Raw genomic sequence first — 25,719 nt, 5'->3', positions numbered from 1 at the left:
AAAAATTCGCGTATGCTCTCAAGCCGTCAAGTGTGACATGTCTTCCTTGGCCGGAAATGTAATGTTGTTTTCTTAGAATACAAGTTTCCACGAAAGGTATTTATTTTAGTAAAAAAGAAAAAAAAAAAAAACGCTTGCAGGGTTTTCCCTGCTGATTGCGGGAAGAACCAAAACTACTCCCGTATTGAACCAGATTCCAATGGATTACTTCAATTATCACCTAGTTTGACGGAAACACGCGCTAAAAACAGGGATTTGAGATTGAAAATACCGGGAAAAAAGCAACTGATTAGAGGGGATAAATTGCAAATTTTTACCACTTCCCTGTTTCCCTGACCTCAAACCCGAGTTCCGGTTTAACTGATTTTCTCCAGTATTAAAATTCCAGGGTGTGGAATTTTTTGTTCCTTCATCGGGGTAGCTACAAAAATTTCGTGACTTTGTAATTTCTTTGCCTTCCGACTTATTAATCATTAATTGAAATGTTTCTAGCAATCTTGGAAAAGAGATCGTTCTGCATGCATTACAAAGTCACTAATGTCAAAAGATGGTCAATGCTCGTGTAAGAAAAACTGACAGTCGGAAAGAATTAAAAAATTCAGATGGCCTGGATGCCTTCAATTCATTTCTACAATGACATCTATCTGTCAAAAATTCAAAGATTAAAACAAACTTGATTGATTACTTATTTGCAGTTTAAATATGAATAGAAAGTGTTATTGTGTGATTCATTATTTATCTCAGAGGTAGAAAAAAGAACAAATAGAAAGCCACAGTTCCTGTTGATTAATATCTGAGATTTTTGGTTTTAAATGGGAACCCCAAAGTAAACTCTTCCACTTACGAATGCCTCAAAAATTCGAAATACATGTTATCTTGGAAACGATATGTTTCTTAATCTTACGTCAGGTCGGTCGTGAAAATTCGCACAATTTAGCTGATCGGACTAAAAATGGAGTGACGTATTTCCTACTGATTTATGAAAATAACTCACCTTTCAAGCCATATTTGGTATTTTTGGAGGTGTGTCATTGACGTCAGAACCGGTAAGCGTTTTTATTGGCTGTTTTGGATGAGTTTCGCACGGAACAAGTGTCACATCATGGCCGTCAGAATACTGCTTGAACGCGAGCTGTAGTAGATATGTTGGTAATTTCTTAAAGGATTTTCTTGGCTGTTTTGGGCTGAGGGTTATCCTGGAACCATGAACGATGAAGAAGACATATCCAGTGAGATAGATTCGCTCAGAGACTTGTGTGGCCTGCAGACAAGGGACGTTAATTCAAGACATCAATTTCTTGAATCCCTGGGAAAAACTCTGAAAGCGTGGACAAACAGACGTCAAGAAAATGTAGAAAATGGTGTTGAGAACTTTCTTTCGGACATTTTACCTTGCATTTTGCGACTATCATTCAGGAGTCCGTTCTCGGATATCAGAGAAAGTTGCTCAGACTTGCTCGTGGCAGTGAAGGTATGGTATGAAACATGGATGGGGGATCTTGCAATTTGTGTTTATACTAAAAGGTAGATTCTCTTTTGCTTCAGGAAAAAGGAATAAAAGTTCCGCGTAGGGTATACAAGGGACCCACGATATTTATTCCATCAAAAGAGGTACTTCACTTCTTTATGTACATGTAAGGTCTGTGGTAGTCGGTTTTGTGAAGAAACCGGTATTCAGGCTGCACTAGGTTAACTAGTTTCATCGTAAGGCCTCAGTCTAAGTTTTTTTTAAATAGCTGATGCAATATTATCAATATGATACGCTTCAAAACATTTGCTAAGCTTGTAGCTTTTTCCCGCTGAAAAAATTATGGCGTTTGTAAGATTAAGTATTGCACTGGGAGTAAGGTTGTGAGTCACTTCAATTATTCTTTTTTTCACTCCAGTTGTTAGTGTTTTAGCTCGTTGTAGCTATTCTGTTGCAGTTGTGCTTTTGTGATCGACTGTTTTACTGTTCAAGGCCTTCGTTTGCGAGATAATTTTAAGCTTATTTTCCGGAGCACGTAACCGTCCGCAAGAATATCACCAGATAGTGAATACATTTCTATTACAGTTCCATTTATTGTAACAAAATATTGTAAGAGTATTTCCTTTCGCAACGTGTTAAGTCATGGTGGTGCATATTTGTTTTTCTTACAAGCATACCCATTGCAATCTTCAGAAAGCTATAAACTGTAATTTTGATCTGTCGTAGTTGAAATCTCACTTGCTTGGGCAGAACTTCATTTCCAATGTCATCAACAATTAAAATTAAAATACTCATCACAACATGTAAATTGTGTTATTTACGTGAATGCAAGCTTTCGGACCGTGGATTCGATTCTTATCTTCTGATCATGCCTTTGTTTTTAGGTACGTTTACGTTCCCTTTTAGAGCCTGTGACACATAGTGTGCGATAGTGAAATATGTCTGTGAAATCCTGTGCAGAGTAGCAAGCTGCTAAAATCCCTTAGCATCGAAAAAAATTGTGCTCATTTACATGTAGCTCTTGCTGTCACCTTATGTTTGTTGAACATAATTTGCAAGATGGAAGTTGTGTCAAAGTCTTTCACTACGTTCTGCATTTATACTAACAGCAGATGTTGTGGAAATTTCGGTGGATCTCCAATCATTTATGGTTTCTGTGTACTGAATATGTTTTGCCAAGCAAGAGAAGGATATTTTAAATACATGTAAATGCTCTCCTCCTGGCTTAGTAACAACCATTAATGTGCTTTAAACTGGAAAGTTTAGCCTGGTTTTCACTCCTGGGAAACAAAATGCAATTAGCAGAGGGGCATTTCTTGTGAAACATTAGTGATGCAACCACTTGTACAAGCATAAGAAATTGAAAACAAACAATTGGACTTGTTTCTCTTACCTGATGTTCACCAGAAAAAAGAAATACCAGCTTCAACATTTAAGGCAAAAGGAAAACAAAGCAAATTTATTCTTACATATACAAGTTTGCATTTGTGTTTATGCTCTTGCTGATTGCTGTTGCATATTTTTTATTTGAAAATAAGGGCTCTTGGTCTTATGCTCACACTTTTCCTCGTGTCACAGTAAAAACCACTCTTAGGTTGATCGCAAAGTAAATTGGTACTCCTGGCTTAAATGTGTGCAGTGATGTGTTCCATTAAGGTTGCCCTATACCTTTAGAGGAGTCTCAGCTACATGCAGTGAAATGTGTGTGGTTAAAACTGTACATAACTAAACCCTTGTATCAAATTAAAGCTTATAGAGCTGGCTTTCAAACCATCTTTTACTATGTTTCTCCAAGTATGTTTAATATACATGTAGTTTGATTTTTGAATTTTTTTGACAGCCAGCTTGATATGCTTTAATTATCATTTGATATAAGGGTTTAGGTATCTACAGTTTAAACCTGACGAGCTACATTACTTGGACGCAAGACACCCAGGGCTTGAGGTTTTCGGTAACCTTAAGTTCACAGTCATGATTGAACCTTGTTCCAGAAAGCTGTTCACTTTTTGAAACAGATAATGCTTAGAGGTAAATGTCCATTCTCTGATTGAAGTAAAAGAAGCTAACATGCTGACCAAGATACCTAAAGTGTGCAACTTCCTTGTAGTTCCTGTTAAAATGTTTTATGTTGTACCATATGAATGAGCAAGAAATGAGATATGATTGACTGACATCGAGTTGCATCTGAAAATGGTATGTATAGATGCTATAGACTGATGTGAAATGTTTTGTATTTTACAGGTTCCACCGTTAGACACTGATGATGAACAGGTGCTTGGCTTGCTTGTGGAGTCTTTTCTGTTAAGTGGACGTGTTACAAATGTCACATCCCTTATTGCATTTCACCCCCAGTACCTGGAATGTTTTTTGAAGACTGAGTACTTCATGTTTAAAGGAGAAGGACCTTTACCATTTGACTGGAGATGCTACATTGCTATCATGGTGAGAGAAACAAAAAAAAAAAACTTTTTACAAGGTTATGAAACTATGTAAAATGCCTAAAAGGATAAAAAAGAACCATATTTTTAAGTAAAAAGCAGGTCAGCTTGAGGATTTAAGGCTGCTAGTGTCAGGGTCAGGTCCTTTAACCCTGTGATGACTTGCTTTTCAATTGAAAATGTTTCGTTTTTCCTTTTTAGTATTTGAAATGTTTTAGCCTTATAACTGGTATTTTTTTGTTAACCCATTGACACCTGCCCTAGCCTCAACTGGCCTTGACGAACTTTGACCTTTGTTCCACTTCCGATGTGATCGCCTTTGACCAAAATTGGCATCATCTATGCTCAAGTTCTGCATGAGGAAAAGATCTTTCCAATGATACCCAGATCAGAGTGATTGGCTCAATTGAGCCTGAAATTTACACGAAAATGCTCAGATATTTGAGTGAAAACTCAGAGCAAAATTTGCTGCGACTACACGTAGCTACTCTATGGTAAAAATTGCCTGTCTTGTTGATGCTTTCTCAGAAACTTTTGAACTGGAAGCAAGCCCAGTAGAAGGTCAATCACTGCAGCAAAAATATAAGAAAAGGAGAGATAGGAAAGGCGAAAACCAAAAAGCCTAAAGACGTAGGTCACTTTCTCGTCCAAAATCTATCTCAAAATTTTGATATCTGTGCATGCCTGAGCGAAAAAGTTGTAAAATGCAATGCTAGTGGAAAGAAAGGCATACTGTCATGTTGCAATTGCATTTTTGAGTAGACTGGAGCTAATCTGGATCATATTGAGGCAGAAAATCTCCAAATGTCCAAAAAATGCATTTTTGGCAAAAAGCTCTAGGAGTCAATGGGTTAACAGCACACATTATTGACATGGTGAGAAAAGATTGTTACAGTGTTATTGTGCAGGTTAACGGTCATACTTATTGTGGGAAGTAACTGGACTTGGCTGGATCAAGTCTCCACTTATTATATTTTCTAGAATTGCAATGGAAACTGTTAATTCTGGCCCAAGTGAGTTATTGTTGAATATGGTATTTTTTGTGTTTATTTTATAGGGTGCAAGCAGACATCGCTGCTGTTATTTGGTATGTCTTAAACCAATGTGCTGTCAGTGATATTGAATGCAATTTGTTCTAGGTCTTTAAACTTCTCCCTAACTTTGTCAAGTTTCCAATGGCTCACGCAGTACTACAGTGATTTTATTTTTATCTAACCACTCGGGAAAAATAAAACACCTGGGAAACAATAATTATTATAGTCCTTACCCAAAACATGTTTATGCTAAATTTAAAAGAAATGGAGACATGACATGTGCATTGTACCTGAGCTGCAACAGGAATGACAATGGCAATGGCATGAGTGATTTGTAATTTATATCACCAACTGTATGTTTTTAGGTTCAGTTGTATGAGATTGAGTTTCTGAAACATCAAGGAAACAAAACTTGGCTTCAAGGACTTGATTACATCCCAGCTAAATTGAGAGCACTTTCCGTAATCAACAAAATTTTGGCACATCAGCCATGGCTTCTCAGTCCAGGTCATATCGAGGTAAGGAACCATTTCAGTTCAAAGTGCAAGAAATACACTTTAATATAACTATTGTAATTAGGTTTGGCTTTCTCTGTACAAGTTAACTCATTTAAGACTATGAAGTGTGATAAAAAAAATATTGACGCCGTAAAGGAACTATAATCTACTAGGGTTCCAGATAAGTTTTCAAGGTTGCCTGTCAACGAGAAATTTGAATGGGTCAATTCTCATTGCTCCCACCAAATTATTATAAATTTTCTATTAATTTGTTAGGTCATGTAGCTGACCTTGTAGGGTTTTTGACCCAAGACGCCCACTTATCTGGAACACTGGTCTACTATTTATACCTTGTCATACCTTATTCATACTTTTTGGTTGGATAACAGGTAAGTTTGACTATGTCTTGCCAAAATATGAACCATGGCAAGACCAAACAAGCCTTTTATGCCACCAAAGTGTACCAGAGAAGGTACTGTCAGTTATCTACCGCACCCAAGCAACCATGATATCCTAGCCATATCAGGTCAGTGACTTGGTATCGCAGGATATCAGGATAGACACGACTTCTGATTGGCTAATTGTGAATTTTGGTTAAGTCTTTAAAAATGTCTCTGCTCTTTGTTATACACTCAGACACTTCTTAAGGGAGAAGACAATTGGTCATTGTCAGAACTTGTCCAAGCCATTGTTATTCTGGTTCACACCCATAGTCTGTGCAGCTTTGTATATGGCTGTGGTATTACACCAGAAATAGACCGTGATGGAGGTCACACCTATAAACCTCCGTCACTTCAAGAGAGCAAACAGGGCAGCTTTGAAAGAGATAACCTTTCTCTTAATGGTGTGAATAATCGATCTTGCATGACTGAGCTTATGGAAAAAATGAAAGAGGTTGAGGCAGAGCAAGATGCCCTCATGGAGACCACACAGGAAGAACTCTTTCAACAATTTGAAAAAGTAGAGAGTGGAGAAGGTAAGGGAAGGAAATTGATCCAACTTTGAAAGGAACACTGAGACATCTTGCAACAATATTTTGTACAATAAGGCATTTAATTTTCGTTTTGTACTGCAGATGTTGTCATTATTGCTCATACCTCCTTACTAGAAGTCTCCAACAGCTATGTTTTCTGGAACTGCAAATGGTCAGAACAAAGACACATAACTGTCTGATCAGTATGTCTGATCATTAATGCTGTGTAATAATAATAATCATAATAATTATTATTATCACCCGACTAGTGGACTAATGCAAATCCTGCATTTTAATTGGCTACGCTACTAGAGGACTATTAGTGCAGTGAATGTGAATGTTAGCCACTGGAACACACAGTTTTGATTACAGTAGTCACTAGACTTTGTATGGTTGTTTTGTCCACACTGGGTCGCTCTACCTGTTGATTTAAAATCATCTTTGACGTCACATCCAAAGTTTCAGAGCTATTTGTTGCTGGGTTTGAAGCTGTTTTTGTCACTGGATGGAACTTTTTGGTCTAGTTGAAACTTAGTTGTTTCAAATTATGATTGTGTAGCTGGATCGTGAAGTTGTTGATTGTTTGTCATGTTTGCTGATGAAGTCAGCAAAATTTTTTTGCATTTAGCTTGTAATGTAAGTTGTCTGTTCCAACGGCTGACAATTGCACTGCTAGAACGTGATTCATTGGTGCTTTCACAAACAAACACAGAGTCATTCTTTTACAATCATGCTGTGATTGGTTGAAAACTCTCAGGTAGACAGAAATGCAGTGAACTAGTAGAGAGATTACGTTGTTAAGGGTGTTTGATGTACTTGACATTTATCTTCTTTTCTTCGTCCAGTTTCAACAGGCAAGGACAAAGTGTCCAGCGCCTGTGACACTCCACAGCCAGGAATTGCACGATACCTGATGGATACATCATTTGGTTACAGTGACTTTGCCAGCAGAAATCCACAAATGGACATATCAACCTTCAGAGTCCAGGATTATTCCTGGGAGGAACATGGCTTCTCCCTTATTAACAGACTCTATCCTGACATGGGTCAGATGCTGGATGACAAATTTAGCTGCACATTTAACCTAACATACAACACGTAAGAATAACTTGTTGTTTTTTCTACTGTATTTTGATCTCTTTGTCCTTGCCCTCAGACAACTGAATTCAGACAACTGAATTTGAAAGCAACCTTGAAAACCCTCACCATCCCGATGAGGCTTGCTGTTGTCTTTACCTCCATAAGGTGGCCACCTCAAATTCATTGCAGGTAGTTTGGCTTTGTTTTGGAAAAGGTGATGACAGACTGTAAGGGGGGGGGGGGGGTGGAAAAGGAGGGAGGGGAAGTAGTTAATAATTATAATGGCCTTCTTCCCTCTTCTAAAAACTATGTATTTTTACTAAATAATACAACTTACAGCCCTTGATTTCTACTTGTTTGAGCAATATATCATTAATTCTCCTTGAAATTAGTAATACTGTGGAAACATTTTTCATGTTTCTCAGACTGGGTAAAGTAGAAAATGTGGACACTTCAACTTTCCGTAGAGCAACTTGGAACTATATTCATCTGGTTTTTGGTATATATCATGATGACTACCTATACACAGAGGTATGTTATGTTTGACTTATGAAAGAAAGACCTTGAGAGTTGCTCCAAAACACACATGTATTGCTTAAGCCTGAAGCCTCAGCTAGCTAGAGAGCAGTATAATCTCAGGTGCGGAAAGAAGAGTTTTTGTTTGCTTATTTGATCACAGTTGAATGCAGAGAGCTATTTATGGTGTATGTAGCTCTGTGTGTGTGTGTTACTGCTCTGTGAGGTTAATTGATGCCTATGATAATTATTTGCAGTACAAATAATTAATTTATTGTAGTAATACTTTAATAAATGTTTTTGACATTCTTTTTATGGTGGTGACATGGTCTAGTGGTTTTGACACTACAGTATCTTTGTAATCCAGAGGTGCTGGGTTCAAATCCTCCCTGCTACTACAGCTGTAGATGGGTTCTGTTCAGTGGATCCAAATTAAACTGTTCTAATCTGTGCCATTCCTTTTGGTTATTCTAAACTCTTTGGCCTCCTCCCATTTCTATTATGTATATTTCCTGTCTTTCTCACGAGGCAAAAAACTGGTAGTTCTTGATGATGTGAAGAGTAGCCATGAGTAAATCAAGTGAAAACAAGAGATAATCTACTTCACTTCCTGTAGGTATACAACCAGTGACATTACAGGATCCTTAAACTCAGTTCTAGGGCCAAGACACTGTTTTGTTCCAAAATATTGGTTTTTGGCAACTGCATGTAAAAAGAGCACTTTCCATTACGTTTTGACAAAAATAAAGTTTACCATGATCGTAAGCACATTTGAAAGTATAAATTGGGCAAAAAAGACATCAAAATTACATTTTGGTGGCACTTTAACAAGTTTTAAGTTCTATTTACAAAAATTATTGTTTCTCAATTTAAAGTGTTCCCAATTACACTGTAGTGCTAAATACCCTCACTGTCTGACACTTAAATTAAGTGATTCATTTTATATTAGGTAAACAAGCTGATGGAGAGGTCGTATAAAAAATACATTAAAGTGGTGAGTATGTTATGTCTTGACAGCCATTCATTAATTCAGTGTGGCAAACCCTGCAACAGTGTTGAAGAATCCATTCTTATAAGTAATGTTGTTTGTAAATGACAGGCATTCAGGGCAGTTAAAAATGCAACCATGGTTTTGCTACACAGAAAGCTGGTGATCTCGCATTAAAAAATTCCACTCAACAATGATGCTGATGAACACGCAATTCAACATGGAACTATAGAAGCTAATTACACAGTTTGAGGGTTTAAGATAGAGCAAACAGAGTTAGAATGTGTGATGTGTGATGTGATGCATATTGATGCACAAGGAATTGAAGTTTAACCTGACAACGATGAAGAATGGATGAATTGTGGAAATTATAATACTCACACTGAAGGGAAAAGGCTCTTAAAGACAAGAACAATAAAGCAGCCGAATTATGTTCAAATCACTCATTTGGTTGTTTACCATACAGACATGTTGCTCATTTCCCAAAAAGTACTTTTACAACTCATAGAAGATCTGTCTGTAAAACTTGTTGCAATGAGGACATTCAGGCCTTGAACACTGGACTTTTTTCTGCACTTCGTTGATGATTTGCTAATGAGGTCTCCTCTTGTGAACTGTTAAAACAGTAATCCTCCATTTGCCATTTCCACATCCCCCATAACACACCTTGTTTGCCCCCCAAAATTCTGTGTAACCTTTGTTTCCCATTTCCCCTGGGTATTACAGTTGTCCCAAGAGAAACTGAAGACAATGCTTATGCAAAATTTTGGGGGGCAAACAAGGTGTGTTATGGGGATGTGGAAATGGCAAATATATGCAAAGAGTATTTTATTGGATAATTATTTAAAGAAATGCTCAGAAGGAAGTTGTTTTCTTGGTTTGAGAGCCCTCACTATGATATATTGGATGTTAATTAGTCGCACATATTGTTAGGTTGCCTGTTTTCCTGAAAAAGTGTCAATAGATGACTACCTGGGATTTATGCCAGAACTCACTCATTCAGAAAAGGTATGTTCAGATAGTTTGCTGTAAAATTTTGATATTAAACCCCCTGAAGGGAAGCCTGTCCCTCCAAGATCCCACCCCCCATGAAATTTAGATTTAAAAGCTGTTAAAAAAGGTTCTGATTTGTTGTAATCATAAGTTCCTCTCTATTGAAGAGCTTGTTTGAAATTTCATGTCACTAGAGTATAGTTTGTGTCTTGAAATGTTCATATTATATTTTTAGAACTTACTTCCTGGCTCGTATCGCTACATGTTATCATTCAATTCTTATTCTTGTATAAACCTAAAAAATAAATAATTAAGTAAATTGTATAAAACTAAAATTTTATATCTGCAGGTGTTCATCCAAATGTAGAACTTAGTGAACTTAGTGTTTTGAACACTAAGTCTTTTGAACAAATACATGCCCAGGACTTATGATTGATGTTCTGCAGCTGCATTAATTATAGTTTTGATGACTTAAGGGTTTCATTTAACACAATATCATTATCTTCCCTCCACAGGTTCATATCAACCTTCTGCTACTGGAATCTCGTGTCCAGGCGGAACTTCTGTATGCTTTGAGAGCAATCATGAAGTATATGACGTGATAGTTGCATAATTATGTTAAAAGTGATAGAGATAAAGTCATAAAGAAGTTATGCAGGGTTTTGGACTCTCAGGCTCAGCCCTGGTGTTCTCCTTGGGTATATTTATTGTAGAGCTCAACAGTTTAAGTCTTTGACGTGGTGACTTTTTAGAATTAGTCGGTTAGTTGAAAATTAAAGTTCATCTCTTTATTTCCTAACATTTTAAATGAAATATTTTGGCCTAGAGAAAGTAGCGGTAAGTGAATATTTTTATTTCAACCATCAAGAAAAAAGTATTATTATTAATAATATGTTCGGAGGAAACAATTATCTTTTAAGTTAGCAAACCTGTGTTTTAGAATAGCCCTGACTTATTATTGTCATTCTTTTGTGTGGGTCTCAAACATCACGTGATAATTGCCGATGTGCCCTCTTCATTCCTACCACAGCCATCTCTCAGGGGGTCGCCATGACAACGTTCAAACTTCCCACTAGTTTTCCTGCAGGTTCTTGATTGGAGAATCACATTGGCAACTCGTTACAGGCTGCTAGCAAGGTTTTCTGAAAAAAGGTTTTAAGCTTGGGTAATATGCATCATTTGCTAGGTTTTCTTACGAGTCTTGATTTTGTTGGCGAGGTTAACAAATTGTTTCACAACGCTATTCAGTGACTTGAAATCGGCGAGGTCTCCTTGAAAAAGTTACACTCTGTAATATAGGATGTATCATTTATATGTATGAGTTGATATTTAGAGTGGTTTTCTGTTGACTGCTAACCTTAAAGCCAATAATTATAACGTAATGCACCAATCACGAGTTATTAAAAGCGCGGGAAAAGGTCACGTGAGGTAGTTGACGAATGCATTTGATGTTGAATTTGATTGGCTGCGTGTTCAAGGTCTTCGTTCTGATTGGTTAAAACGTGATGGATGGCTTCTTTGAACCAAGAGTAAAGCTCAGAACACGTTGGAAAACTGCTCAAACAGTTGTTTATAACAGAAGAGCAATCCCTTATTTTGTCAACCAGCACTGTATCACATACAGGGTGGACTTTTAATTAATTTTCACACGGGCGAGAACCTTCAGCAAATCACTCTTAGGGTGAGAAGGTGTCTTGTCCTTTCACTGGTTGCTCTTCCCTATTGTAAGGCGTTCCAAATTTTTTTGTGTGTATGTGTGTGTGAGCTTGTAAGTACATTTAATCATTTTCATATCAGTTTATTATTATTAAGCCCACCAAGCACCTTAACGGGTTAAGACAAAAAGACATAAGACTCTGAAGGTCTCCGGGAATTAGGTGTTTAGTTATACCTCAACAACTGGAAGAGAGTAGTTTACGGTAGAAGCGATTTGCCGCAGTCTCAAAGCGTGCGAGCTGATCACGTGCAAATCCAAGGTCCAAACTGATTCAAAGAAGAGTCATTAAGCACTTAATGACTGACCCAAGGGGAAACAGTGATTTGTTTCTCCCGTGGGGGCCATTCATCAAGTGTTTTGTTATACCTACCAACTCAAAGATAAAAAAGACTGCTAAAAATGATTTGCTTGACGCCGGTTGGCACACAAACTTGTCGAGGTTTTAAGGTGCACTACCTTATCACGTGACAGTTGCTAGCGAGTTTTGACCCATGACACGTGACACTTTCTACAATCGGAAAACGTATTCGAGTTGGGAGGTATAACTAACTTTCTTGTCCAATCAAAGAAGGATTTACAGTGTTTAGCAGACGCATTTTACCGCTGTCATTTCATGTTTGAGCCCGCCAAGTAAGGGTTGTTACCTTGTGAAAGTGTCTTGATAATGCAGTACCGCTAATTGACTTTTTATTTTTGAGGAAGAGTGAAATATGATCAGTAACGTTAACCTATTTGCCCGTCAGTATTTCAAGTTTATTTTTGTAATTCTGTTTCCTCGTGTTTTTGACCGGCTTAAGCTTTATTTTGTTACAATACATATCACTCACTCTTCCGGGGTAAAAAGTCATCGTTAAACATTGGGACTGCCAAAAAATAGATACGTAAAAATAGAATAAAGAGAGTACAATAGACAAAATTAAATTTATTTGCAGAGTTAATTCTGCGGCAAGTAACTTGTATAATTCTTAACAGTCATACTTGCTTTTTATTTAAAGCTGTCGGTATTATGTTAGAGAGACCGAACAGGCTTGTTAGTGCAGGTAACGGCGACACATTAAAGTACCTTATTTGAAGTCCCACTGGTGTAGATCGTCCTGATTTCTGAGTTTCTCGTATCACTTACGGTACCTTGAATGCGGAAATTCACGAGGCATCTGATGTTCTCGGTTCCAGACCTTGCATCGGATGACTGCAAATTCAAAATTGTCACCAATCTCCTTATATTCGTCCTCTAATTTAATGTGAGGGTTTCTGTGTTCAACCATCTCGCGGGTGACTACCTTAAACTTCAGAAAATAACTCGTCCATTCTCTCGGACTGCTTTTCTAGACATGTCTAGAGAGCAATCGTACATGAATACATACTTTATTTAGTTAGGTAGTAAGCAAACGTCTCTCCCCTCGCTTTTTAATTGGTTGATGCTGTTTGTTGCTGGGTTTATTATCGACCCAGATCCTCACCTTGCGGTCAGGGCGTGAATTATTCAATTCAACAATTTTGTTGGGATGAGAACTGAGGCTCTGTCCACTCACTACGCCGGAGAAATTTGAGAACGACATTTTCACTCTGAAAACACATCAAGTGTTTTCCGTCCACACTAGGCCGGAGAAATTTGAAAACGCAACAATCACATTTGTGTTTGAAGAAATTTGAAAACGGCATTTTCACTCTGAAAACACATCAAATGTTTTCCGTCCACACTAGGCCGGAGAAATTTGAAAACGCAACAATCACATTTGTGTTTGAAGAAATTTGAAAACGGCATTTTCACTCTGAAAACACATCAAATGTTTTCCGTCCACACTAGGCCGGAGAAATTTGAAAACGCAACAATCACATTTGTGTTTGAAGAAATTTGAAAACGGCATTTTCACTCTGAAAACACATCAAATGTTTTCCGTCCACACTAGGCCGGAGAAATTTGAAAACGCAACAATCACATTTGTGTTTGAGGAAACCTCTGGCAGGAAAATCGCACGATTATCATTAGGTCATCGTTTCAAAATGTTTCCCGTCCACACTAAGCCGCAAAGCCGGCATTTTCAAATTCCTCCGGTCTGAAGAGCGTTTTCAGTCAAAAAGCTCCGCTTTCGTGACCGGTTAGGTCTAACCGTAGAGATAAATCTGCGTTTTTAAATTTCTCCGGCGTAGTGTGGACGAGGCCTGAACGTAGGAACGTAATGCACGAATTTTGAAGTTTGGGGAATATTTAATATTACCCAGTTTTAGCCCCATCACGTGATGCGTTTTAAAACAGCGCACGAGAAAGAACATTTGATGGGTTATAACGTGACATTTGAACTCGTTTCACCCCTACTTTACGTCTGCTAAATTTAGCTGGATAGTAAGATACATTGAGCAATTGTGCCAAAATGAGAAGTTTTCTCCTTCGTCTTTTTCTCAGGCGCAGTTTCCATACTTTCATTGAGCTGATTTTTGACCTTTTTGCGCTTCTCGCCTGGAACTTCTGTTGCTCCTATGTCGAAGGATGGAATCCCGGGACGGAATAGCCTGATCGTGCGTTTACATCTAGTTTGTAGAGAGGAGGTTGTATTTCTTCAGCAGCGAACGGGAAAACAGAGATCGCGAGGTATCAGTACTAAATCTCAAATTTCTTTGCGCACCGCGAAGGCCAAACGAAGGGCATGTATGGAGGACATCAGGGACGCGATTAGAGACTGGCTTGGTTCGTGTGATTCACTTGCTTGAGGTATTGGAATAGATGACATCTACAACTAAATTCCAGTGTTCTTTAAAGTACTCCTGGAAGCGTTGCTTTATTGAAAATACTAGATGGGAAACGAAAAAAAGAAACAAAAACAGCCTCAATTAGAAAATATTTCAAACTTTGATTTGAATCAAGTTATAGAAATTTGTATGCCAAATACCTAGATAAAATCTCACTCCAGTCTACATTAGGACTACGTAATCGCAATACCTAATCAAATATGCTAAGTGTATTCATGTATTCACGTTCAGTTTCAGGGAAACAAAGGAAACTTTCACAACGCGGAACATTTCAGTGCGTCGCCTAGACAAACTTACACGGGCACTCATGGGTTTGATAAAGATATTTCTGTCACTTTCTTCCTTGGCTTTCAAGGCGCTAGAATCTGTTGGAATTTTGTGGGATATTCATCTCCGGGCATTAGAATTGATTTACGGAAAACACGGTGTTGCTGTTCGCGAGCCGTCGAATCCTGTTTTGAAATTATCGGCGTGTGGTATTGTGCAGTTTGTAAAACAGCGCAAGCTGACATGTCAAGAAATAATTCAAGCTTTTATCGACCGGATCCATGAAGTCAACCCTTTGCTGAACGCCGTGGTCGGTGATCGATTCGTAGAAGCCCTGGAAGAGGCTAGGCACATTGATGAAATCCTCGATTCGTGCGACGCGGATTCGAATGAAGAAAAAGCCATATTACTGAATAAACCTTTGCTTGGTGTTCCCATAACCGTGAAAGAATCGCTCGCATGTAAGGGATTCACTCACTCAGCTGGGCTCGTGGATCGGAAAGACACGATTGCTTCCAAAGACGCTGGTGTAGTTGAAAATCTTCGGCGAGCCGGCGCGATTCCGATTGCAGTCACGAACTGTAGTGAGTTGTGCATGTGGTGGGAAACGGCGAACAACGTGTACGGACGAACGAATAATCCGCATGACACGTCCAAGATAGCCGGTGGAAGTTCTGGAGGCGAAGGAGCGATAATCTCGGCTGCTGGCTCGGTTTGTGGTGTTGGGTCTGATGTAGGTGAGTTCACAGATTAATATCGCGAATCTTATTTTGATGATTTTCGGCGTAAGCCTCTAATTAATCATCAGAATTATCAGATCCACTCGATTATCGATGGACGAAAACGAAAGATGACTAGCTTTTGGTCTTCTTCCTACCTTCAATAAACAAAATTCTTCGTGAGAGACATTTTTGCGTAATTTTCACCAACAAGCACCAACTAGTAAGAACGGTTTATACGAAATGATCAATTTTGTCAGCGCTCCCACGTATTGCTCCACGTACTATAGTCACATAAATTATATTACGCTATACGCATAGTTCTTCGTGATGGAACTCTCGCTTTCCCAATAAATCCAAACTACTGCTGCAGCATAAAATTAGCAAAAACCGGTTCTTGGAGATCTAAAAGAATTCAGGACGTCAACATTTCCTATACTTTACCTGGGATTTAACGTTTATGTCCATAGCACACGCCTATTAACACACCCCTTATTAAGATGTTCGTGAAAATTACACGTATAGCGGAAAGAACGGAGGCTTCGACTTTGACCTTGACGATTCCACCAAATTATCTTATTTAGCTACATGATGCAGTGAGGCCTCCACGCATAACATTTGCAACGAAGTTTGCTTAAAGAATCTTCACATCACTTGGATGTTCGTCATTGTGGGAGAAGTATTGATTTAAAATCAAGTTGCAGGGTACGGCAGTTAAGCCGAAGTGTTAATAATCGCGTGGAACATAGAACACTTTGTATGTTCAGTCTTATATACTCAGACATTTGCGTCATCGCTTTTACTTTTAATTTATTTTCTATTGCAGAAATAGGATATAATGGAATTGCAAATATTTCACGTTTTCACTGTATGAAGTTCAACTACAAATTCAACATTTTTCCGTCAAATGCTTATCTTTACTTAATGGACCGTTTTCGATGTATTAAAATTCAGCTTGGCAGTGAGGCTTAGAAGACACAAACAAAGGAAATTGAATGACCATGTTTATTCATTTCTTTTGTTTGTGTCCTCTAGGACTCACTATCAAGTTGAATTTTAGTATATCGAAATTGGTTATCGAGGCTATCGAAGAAATTCAATTAACACAGTTTTATAGAAACTTTTTTTTCCTTTAGAAGTTTACGAATTAATTAGTATTCCCAGTATAAGTCCTTACAGAAGTTGCGGTCACACCCTCAAAGGCCTCAGAACGTTTAAAAATTTATTAAGTTGCAAAAACTAAGATGTTCCTCCAATTTTATACAACATTGCGCGAGTTCTAATACATTTTCCATCGCTGAATGATTCGATCTTTTCAATGAAATAATGAGACGTAAATTAGTCAAGAACCTGATTAAATATACTGCGCGAAAATTTTCTTTCCAACGCCTTATTTATAATTTATACTCTACGATATATTCTAGCTAAGACTCCCGCAAAATTTGCCATCAAACTACCGCGTTATTTCAGTGGTCACAATTGTAAGAAGGAAAGAATACCTCGTGTTAATTCCAAAGGCCATCTAATTTACGTTTCTTATCTGTTTATGCTTTCATTTGTTTGTGGGAGCTAAGAAGAAACTACCTTCAAAAATATATTTCGCCTTCATTTGATGGTGAATGCTTAGCTGTTCACACGCACTGCACTATCGAAAACGTCTCACAAATGTTCATGTGTTTCTCGAAAAATCATAGTGAACAATGAAACTATCTTTATGTTCCATGTGACTTGTGTACTAGAAAAACAGCTATTTATCTCTGTGTAACCTGCCAGACTGGAACTAACGTAAAATCTTTGCGTATACTAATGAGATTTTTTTTACCGCTTGCACTTGCAAACTCTTTCAGCCGCAACAATGGACTCTAGGTCTAAACTATTTTAGAGCTTTCTTGCTGAGCCAAAAATGAAGACTTGCTTTACATACGACATTTTTCACAAAACGTTTCTTGTTTTACTCTCTTACAGGTGGAAGCATTCGTATGCCAGCTTTTTTCAACGGAATATTTGGTCACAAGCCCAGTCCGTGTATAGTGCCTAATCAGGGACACTTCCCTCAAGGTACCAGCCAGGCCTTTGACGAGTTCCTTGTCATGGGACCACTGTGTAGGTATGCTGACGATTTGGTTCCAATGTTGAAGGCTATGGCAGGCCCGCGAGCGTACGAGCTTCATTTAGACGAAGAAGTGGACCTATCATCTCTCAAAGTTTATACATTGGACTTAGAGTACCCTTTTCTTACTTCACCCGTAGACCCCGAGCTGTTGAATAGCCTGGAACAAGTTTGCACCTTCTTACGGGAGCGTTTTGATGCGACAGTTCAAGACGCTTACATGAACTTGTTTCGCTATTCGCCTCTTATCTGGTCCGCCATGGTTCTCTCCGCTGAGAACAATCGACTGACAACGCAGGCTCTGAGCGGTGAGTCTGAGGCAGTGGCTATAAACCCGTTTATCGAGATTTTTAAGTATTTTCTTGGCTCCTCTAAGTATCATCACGCCACACTGGCAGTCGCAGGGATTGAATATTTACGTGCTCCGTTGCCCAATTGCCTCCCGGATGTCTCCTCGAATTTTGTGCAGATGGGCATCCAACTACGAGAGCAAATTCAAACTCTTCTGAGTGATGATGGAATCTTGCTTTATCCCTCGCATCCTAGCACAGCATTAACACACCACAGGCCATCTCTGGCGCCGCTCAATTTCAGCTACACCTCTATTTTCAACGTTCTACATCTGCCCGTCACGCAGTGCCCTCTGGGTCTCGACAAGAATGGACTTCCGCTGGGAATACAGATTGTAGCCGGAAAAAACAACGACAGGCTGTCAATCGCTGTTGCTAGGCAACTAGAAAGTCAGTTTGGTGGGTGGAGTGCCTGGCATCCCGGTAAGGTGCTTGACAAGAAGAAAGTGTAGCAAGGAAAGTTCAATGGTGATTAAGAAACTTTGATAATAATTTTTTTATGAATTTCTCCGGAATTGGGTTAAAAGGTAATTCTGCGTTAGATTAGTAGTGTCCCTAGTGAAAAAATGTTTGTGCCAGTGCCGTAACCAGAACAAACTCTGACTGGGGCAATGTCCACGGTACAATTCCCTTCCTAGGTGTTTAGGGTGTTTTTGACAACTATAAATAACAAAAACGAAAGAAAATGAATGAGACAAGTCCCTCGGTTTTGCCTGTTACTAGCTACAGACACCCAGGTGGACTGGAAGTGCGTTTTAAAAGAATCACCATTGTCATTTCTGCTCGCAAATCATCGAGTTCGAAAGTGAACGTAAAAAAAGGGCCTTTTGAAAAGTTCTGCTCCGATCGAGTGTGTCATTAGTCTTCTAGTGAGAGTTGTTGGTTCGACCTAAGGCCCATGTTAAGTTAACTTGATCACGCTAAACGCGTCTAAACCGGGTGAAAATCGTTGCATTCGAGGAGAGGAGAGGTCAAGGAAACGCGTTTTGCAAAGGTTTAGCGCGGTTAAGTGTGCCACAAAGTTTTCAGCGGGAATAGGTGGGGCGAAAGGTTGACTGCACCCAGTACACAGCACGCTGAAAAGATATAAAAGAGTGTAATTCAGTCTATAACTTTTTGATGTAAATAACATGAGTGAAACTACGAAAAAAAAAATAGCTCCCAGGATTTTTCCCTTAAAAATGGGGGGGGGGGGGAGGGGGTGGGGGAGGCGCGTTAGTTTCTAATAAGGTAAAATCCCTGAGAACGGGGTTGACTACTGAATAAAGTTAACAAAAAAAATTCTGTTGTTGCTTGTTGTCTAACGGATGTATAGTGCATTATATCAAAGAGTCAAATAGAAAAGAATTAGCATTTTTTTGTTCTTTGCCACTGATAGATATGAGATGGTTTGATGCAAAACCAGCTAGCCACGAGTTTATCAGGAAGTATGGCGAATTGCCAGAGGTGGGTTATTGTGACGTAGGTGTGTCGTACTTCTCCCATTTCCTACTGGGAGATGTTTTTGAGTTATCGTTGCGGCTGGAAACGTGACAAAAAATACACGCAAATATTTCTACCAGATTTATATGAACCTAAAAGAGCTTTACCATGATATATAATATGCCATGTTTGTGCCAGGGACCTTATATATAAAATAACCTTGAACGGCAAATTTGCTACCTTGGCCAGTTCTAGAGAATATTGAGAGATTCATTTGATGGGGCAAACGACAAGACAAATCTACAAACGGAAACATGTCAACGAAATAAATTCTTCTTTGTCAAAGATCTAAATCATGACCAGGCAATATTTTTGTTAGGTTGCTAAGATGCTTCATGACATGACGCGATCGAGAAGCAAAGGATTGCTCTTATGGCCCACGCAAAAGCAAAGCTATTTATCTCTGAAGCGTAATTTCGTGCTGTGGTTGCTAAGGGGGAAGAATAATTTCAGAAATTTAGCAGACCACAAAACCACTATGACTCACAGCCATTTATTAGTGCTATGAGGTCAGGGCTAAAATTTTTTTTAAAAAGAAAAGCATCAAAGCACAGAGGAACGCTCATCATGTAAAAACAGGAGCCCGCTTCCAATACAGATTGTTTTAAGAAGACAATATACGACCACTTGATTGATAACAGCTTCTTTTGAAGTTTCAGGGAAATAACTTTTATTGTTGTACGCATCGATCATAGAGCTTTCATTTTATTAGCAATTATTGTAACCATTTAAGAATTTTAATTTCACTTTCCATGTACACGACTACATCTGGTTCATCGAGATGAAATTAATACTACTACCAAGAGGCCATGATAGCTACTACCCATTGCCACCGATTACTGAGTATTGATTAAATACTTAAAATAAACGAGTTCAAATCAAAGAAGTGACAACTTTTAATGTTCATACTCCACCTGCTTTTCATTATGGTAGTTTCGAGCAACTGATCAAACCTTATCATTTCACGAAATTCACTTTTATGACGTCATGATCTGAGTGCTGTATGGAAATCTTGTTTCTTGTTTCTGGAGATGATTTTTTCCTAAGTTCAATTTTATTGTTTTAACTTCGCATATATATTGCCTGTACCCCGTTTTTTTTTTCGGTCTTAAATGGAAATGCTTTATTGAATTTCCAAAACAATGAATACTCTTGACTGGCGTGATGAGTTTGTGGCGTAAGTTCTTTTAGGTTAACAAGCTCTTAGGGTTGCGTATTAAGCTGCTTGCGTGTTTCCGGCTTTGTAAACATACTCAATATAAAAATAGGACTAAAACCGATTCACTATAAGGATTAACTTAACATACAATGAAAACCTTGTTTAGAGATCCAGTCTTGAACTGTGTCGTGTAAAAACAAAGACTTTTCACAGAAACTGAATTACAGGTGAATATCACTGGCCAGAGGAAATGGTGATTTTCGTACGTTGTATATTCAGATAAACAATGATAATCTTTTGAACATGTTGATTAATAATGGTAATAGGACTGAGTGGAATCCAATTTGGTCTGTAATCACACGAGTGATTAACAAAATCGGACGACCGCGAAGCGGGAGTCCGATTTGTTAATCACGAGTGTGATTACAGACTGAATTGAACGACACGATGTCCTGTTACCAATTAATCATAACAATTACAGTTTCCCACAAAAGCAAAAATTCATTTGAAAAAGAACGTTTAATAGTCATTTTTAAATATCATAATTAAAAATATGGAGAATAGCTTGCAAAATGGCTGTTAAGTTTCTTTCAAACCAGTCACCAGAGACTAAACCTAAACAATTTTACAAAGTCAGTCTCTTGAATTGGTCACGATAGTGATTGTAATCAATGTTGTGATTGGTGGATTTAGTGGAGAGGACTTAAAATGATTGGCCCATGTAACTGTCCGATTACAGGTGTCCGATTACAGCCAACTGTCCGAATACACTGTCCGATTACAGCTTTACAGATTAATTCGAGCAAAATACAGCAGTTTATGCACCAATCACATTTGACGAAATTGTAATTGTTATGATTAATACACACTAGTTTTCTAGTATGTATATGTGGTATGTCTTTCAAGTTCGATCATAAGGATGATCTAGGCGGATCTTTGGTGTTAAATTCATAATATAGTGAGGATTTATGATTTCTCATAAAGCTGACCAATTCTGCTTCGAACTTCTGTTCTCAATTCTGTTCACATTTCTACTCGTCTCTAGAGTCATTTCTGCTCACAAACATTAAAGCAGGGGAGTACATTGAAAATTTTACCTTTTACCCCAAAAAGGGACACTTGAGTGATGTCATGTCGAGTTGGCTATTTTTCGACTTACAGACTTCTCGCGTGCTCGGTGACTTCATCAAAGCCGACCTTATGGTTGCCTGGTAAAAGTTATAAATAACCAAAACAAACATTGAGCGTAATTGCGTTTAAACGATGCATCTGTCTTTGCAATTATCAGCATGGATTTTGTTTTGTTTCATTGTTAATCTATTGCTATGACGTAAATCATAATAATTAGTTTCAAAACCGGAAGAGAAGAGTGAGAAGTGTCTCACTTTACGTGCGCAAGTGAAACGCAGCAGTTAGAGAAACAGTACAAAACATTTATGCCTTTGAGATAGACGTGATGTTATTGAAGAAGATACTTCACTTAGAAGAGGAAATTCAAGTAATATTACCGCATAATCTTGAATGGTGCTTATTTTGTTTTTATTGACAAGTTTCTCTGTTTTCTAGGTCACTGGGTCAGAATCCCTCATACGGAGTCAAGTCTTCTTCAACTGAAAAGAAACACTGAGGCATACAGACAAATTCAATTGGTGATAGTGTTGCATGTAACTAATCCTATACAGCTGAAGCATGATCCCACAAACACGACTGGGTTCTGAGCAGATTCAGGAAGAAGAAAGAACTTCACTTTCGGGTGTAGCTCAACTTCTCTTTAGAACTTGAATACGTAAAATGTCTGAACGAAACGGAGTTAAGAAACTTATTAAGTAGGTTTTCCGGGTTGTTTTTTTTTCAGGTAACAGAAGAACTGTAGTCTGTATGTAGCTTTGGGGCATCGCCGTACCAGACTCGTACTCATGACACCCTGCGGGCCTTAATCCACTGTAGTTTCCAATTCCCCCCCCCCCCCCCACACAAAAAAAGACACGTAAATAGCAATGTGTACGAGTCTTTCACACTGCAGTAAAATCATGTAAAGTATATAGAGTGTTTTCACATGACTTCAAAGTAGCCATGTTGGTGAACGGCGTCATATTGGTGTCCCAAATCACTCCTGTGGGAGTTGAATTCTTTTCTTATGTAAAACTGAACTTTCTTTTGTTACAATATATTTGCATTGCTGCTAGTCGCGTGAGTAAAAACACACCATACGGAACTGAATGTTCAGCGCGTCAGAACGCGAAGCGCGATAGACAAGCACAGAGTAAAATAAAAACTACACTACGCATAAAAACCTGATCAAAATCTAGGTTCTCTGAATCGACATAAATTTCAAGAGAGCATAATGGTAAAGAAAAAATTTTGCTTGTTGATGTACTTCCAAATTTTCCGAACCAACATTAAAAGAAGTGTATGACAGTCCGTAGGGAGAATTTTAAATTATGCGCGAGTTTTGACAACGTGCTGTAATACAAGCCTTTCCTTTACCTATCCATTCAGTGTTTGTTCGTGATGTGTTAGATTCCTTGACTTTCCTTGTTGTTCAGAAATTTCGGTTTGAAACAACTGAAGAGATTTATAATATTTTCCTGTGGGATTAACTCACTGAATATTGGCACGCACACTCCGTTAAGCTCCTTTGGTTTGTTTTTGATGAAGACACTCCTCTTGGCATCAATAATTCTCGCAAAGTATTCTTAACGGAAAACATGTCACAAAAACATAAGCAACAGACAACGTTTTTAGATTTAATTCAAAGCGTCGTTTTATGTAAAAGTTCTGTCTCAACAAATAGCCGCTATATCAATCTAGGCTTTACAGTCGATGACTCGAAGCAATTACAATGTGAGTAACATGGTCCTTTTCTACCGTTTCTAATCTTGAAGTGAAGACAGGATATGTTGCTCTTATGTAAAATAACAACTCCCGAGAGATAACCCAATCTATCTTATTTTTAACCAAATGAACTGTAAGCCGGCCCACGGAACCAGTTTTGTTTTGTTTTGTTTTCTGAGTTACTCCGAGATACACATTCTGATCGACACAAGCGTTAGTTGGCGTAAGGTGGTTTAAACAAGAGCCGACAATTCAATCGCAAAATTACACACGCCTCAAATTTAAGGGTGTTTTACCCACAGTAAGGCACGTACAATGCGACGTTAATAGTACGCGCGTACGTTACGCCTCGTCTCCCTTGACTAACTTCGCTTTGCACAATGCACGGGGGAGTGGATGGTGGGGTGGTTTCTGGAATTTTCTATAACCGTGACCCTGCTTGTAAGACGTGACAACGGCGACTTAGTCGAGCCACTTGAGTTAAAATGCCACCAAAGGGTTAGACACAGCCAAGAAAATGCTTGCCCCACTTTGTGTTGCCGTTATATTTCCGCCTAAATGCGAGCGAAATCTACGCTAGCTCTGAGTGGCACGTACTAAGTTAGTGACACCTCTTCGTTAGTAGTATTGTCTAACTACGCCTTGTTACGAGTCAAGGTCACGAGTAACATGTAAAGCAAGCGTGACCGCGAAGAGCGTTTATCAGCACCGTTCCGCCCGGTGCCTGTACCCGTGTAGCACAGTAGAGACAATCTCCCCGTTGGTTGAAGAGAAAAGAACCGAGAGCGAAAAAAAAAAAAAAAAAAATTCCGCGGAGTTTACTTGCGTTTTTTCCTATTCGCCTATCTTCATTAGGCTACCAAACTTTCCGAAAGTTGAGTCCAATCCAAGAAGTCGAGTCTGCCATTGTTATTTTCTCTAGTGAGGAAAAGTGAGAGTAAATGTCTCGTTTGTGCTTTTAGTTCTTTTAGTTCTTTTAGAACTGAGAAGAAGAAGAAGAAGAAGAAGAAGAAGAAGAAGAAGAAGAAGAAGAAGAAGAAGAAGAAGAAGAAGAAGAAGAAAGGACTTTAACAGTTTTCAGAGAGGAAATCTCTGAAAACCTTCATACATTGCTCGAAATTTGCTAAAAGGGTGGAGTTAAGTCTCTTGCAGTATCACCAATAGACGAATTCAAATATTCGAATATTCGAGGCTGCACTGCAAAATAGATAAAATAGTAAATATCAGTTATTTGTCTCCGGAATTGAAAGTACTGATTTTCACCCTCTAGACCGTGAGTTTTTGGATGGCTGTGTTTGGTAGAGTTTAACGTCAGCTCTGCCGCAACAACAACAACAACAACAATAACGACAACAACAACGACAAAAACAACAACAACAACAGCAGCAACCACTACAGCAGCAGCATTAAAGTGAACATACATTAACCTATCAGTCCTTTTATTTAGATACTGAAATTCGATTCAGTGAATCTTTGCTATTATAAAGTAAAGGATATTCTCTTGGTATAGACAAAGAAGGTACACCAAGTATCTGAAGTATCATTTCCGTTGACTGGCGCCAATCACTCTGTCTGAAGCAAACGGAAACGTCGGAAAGTCATCCTCTTCAACAAAATTTAATCTTTTGAATTCTGAACGCCAATATTTAGACAATAATCCTGCGAAAAAATCCGAGTAATGTGACGTATTTAACCGCGCACTTTATTTGCCGGGTGATGAACTTATTCTTCTTTCCGCGCGCAGGAAAAACGGCCTGTCACGAGTTTACGGCAAGCTTAATGAGTTTCCTTCCAGCTATTTACGCTTTTTTAGGCAAACAGCGTCATACCTGTTTAAAGCAACAACAGATCTCTATTTTATCGTTGACAATGGTTTCACCTGTAGACTTTCACTTCCCGTTTTCTCTAGATTAGATGAAGGATAGATAAATCTCTCGCAGCTTGTTATTAGAGACGAAATACGATCTGCTCTCGCGACATAATCTCTCGTGTGATCTCCATGCAAGTGAAGAATTTAGTGGGCACCGTTTTTAACACCCCCTTAAATAACGGTATATAAAATTTAATATTTCAATGGCGCTTTCACAATACGGTATTCTCGTGACCAGTGGACTCATCATCCACACAGCTTTCATTGCATGGATTGTTCTACGATAATAAATTCTGTGAGGGATTTCAACCTAACCCGAGACTATCTCAGTGGTGGTTTATCTATTTTTGTTCATTGTCATGCGTGATTCACTTAATAACGCGAGATGTGTTTTTAAAAGCTTAAGCTTTCTTAGAACTCCACATCTATGAGAAAAGTATCGGAAGTTACCTACTTTTATGTGTGAATGTGAAAA

The 25,719-nt window shown here is 38.5% G+C and overlaps 2 protein-coding genes across 3 annotated transcripts; both read left to right on the top strand.

The window, feature by feature from the left end:
• The first annotated feature begins 1,027 nt into the window (after positions 1-1,027).
• On the top strand, positions 1,028-12,810 carry LOC145480684 (sestrin-1-like). Its single transcript, XM_081458986.1, has 11 exons — positions 1,028-1,471; positions 1,546-1,611; positions 3,710-3,910; positions 4,964-4,993; positions 5,306-5,458; positions 6,074-6,413; positions 7,256-7,508; positions 7,916-8,021; positions 8,956-9,000; positions 9,928-10,002; positions 10,503-12,810. The coding sequence occupies exons 1-11, from the start codon at positions 1,205-1,207 to the stop codon at positions 10,587-10,589; spliced, it is 1,623 nt and encodes a 540-aa protein (XP_081315112.1). The 5' UTR covers positions 1,028-1,204; the 3' UTR covers positions 10,590-12,810.
• Positions 12,811-12,932: 122 nt separating this feature from the next.
• On the top strand, positions 12,933-20,184 carry LOC145480683 (fatty-acid amide hydrolase 2-A-like). 2 transcript variants are annotated; one of them, XM_081458985.1, is made up of 3 exons: positions 12,933-14,414; positions 14,684-15,456; positions 17,404-20,184. In XM_081458985.1, exons 2-3 carry the CDS (start codon positions 14,760-14,762, stop codon positions 18,348-18,350), a joined length of 1,644 nt encoding a protein of 547 aa, XP_081315111.1. In that variant the 5' UTR covers positions 12,933-14,414; positions 14,684-14,759; the 3' UTR covers positions 18,351-20,184. The 2 variants fall into 2 exon arrangements, with proteins under 2 accessions (XP_081315111.1, XP_081315110.1); XM_081458984.1 differs by lacking the exon at positions 12,933-14,414 and having other exon boundaries at positions 14,679-15,456.
• The last annotated feature ends 5,535 nt before the right edge of the window (positions 20,185-25,719 follow it).

The sequence above is a fragment of the Orbicella franksi genome, chromosome 3 (genome assembly GCF_964199315.1).
Source record: "Orbicella franksi chromosome 3, jaOrbFran1.1, whole genome shotgun sequence".
Lineage (NCBI taxonomy): Eukaryota > Metazoa > Cnidaria > Anthozoa > Scleractinia > Merulinidae > Orbicella > Orbicella franksi.
Note: the sequence above shows the minus strand (reverse complement) of the source record. Positions and strands in the feature narration are given on the sequence as shown.

What these genes read in the sequence shown, in the direction of transcription:
- LOC145480684 (XM_081458986.1), top strand. Translation starts at nt 1,205, where the DNA reads ATGAACGATGAAGAAGACATATCCAGTGAGATAGATTCGCTCAGAGAC. An exon ending in GATGCTACATTGCTATCATG is followed by an intron (nt 3,911 to 4,963) that starts GTGAGAGAAACA and finishes TTTATTTTATAG; the next exon opens with GGTGCAAGCAGACATCGCTG. An exon ending in AAAAGTAGAGAGTGGAGAAG is followed by an intron (nt 6,414 to 7,255) that starts GTAAGGGAAGGA and finishes TTCTTCGTCCAG; the next exon opens with TTTCAACAGGCAAGGACAAA.
- LOC145480683 (XM_081458985.1), top strand. Translation starts at nt 14,760, where the DNA reads ATGGGTTTGATAAAGATATTTCTGTCACTTTCTTCCTTGGCTTTCAAG. An exon ending in TGGTGTTGGGTCTGATGTAG is followed by an intron (nt 15,457 to 17,403) that starts GTGAGTTCACAG and finishes ACTCTCTTACAG; the next exon opens with GTGGAAGCATTCGTATGCCA.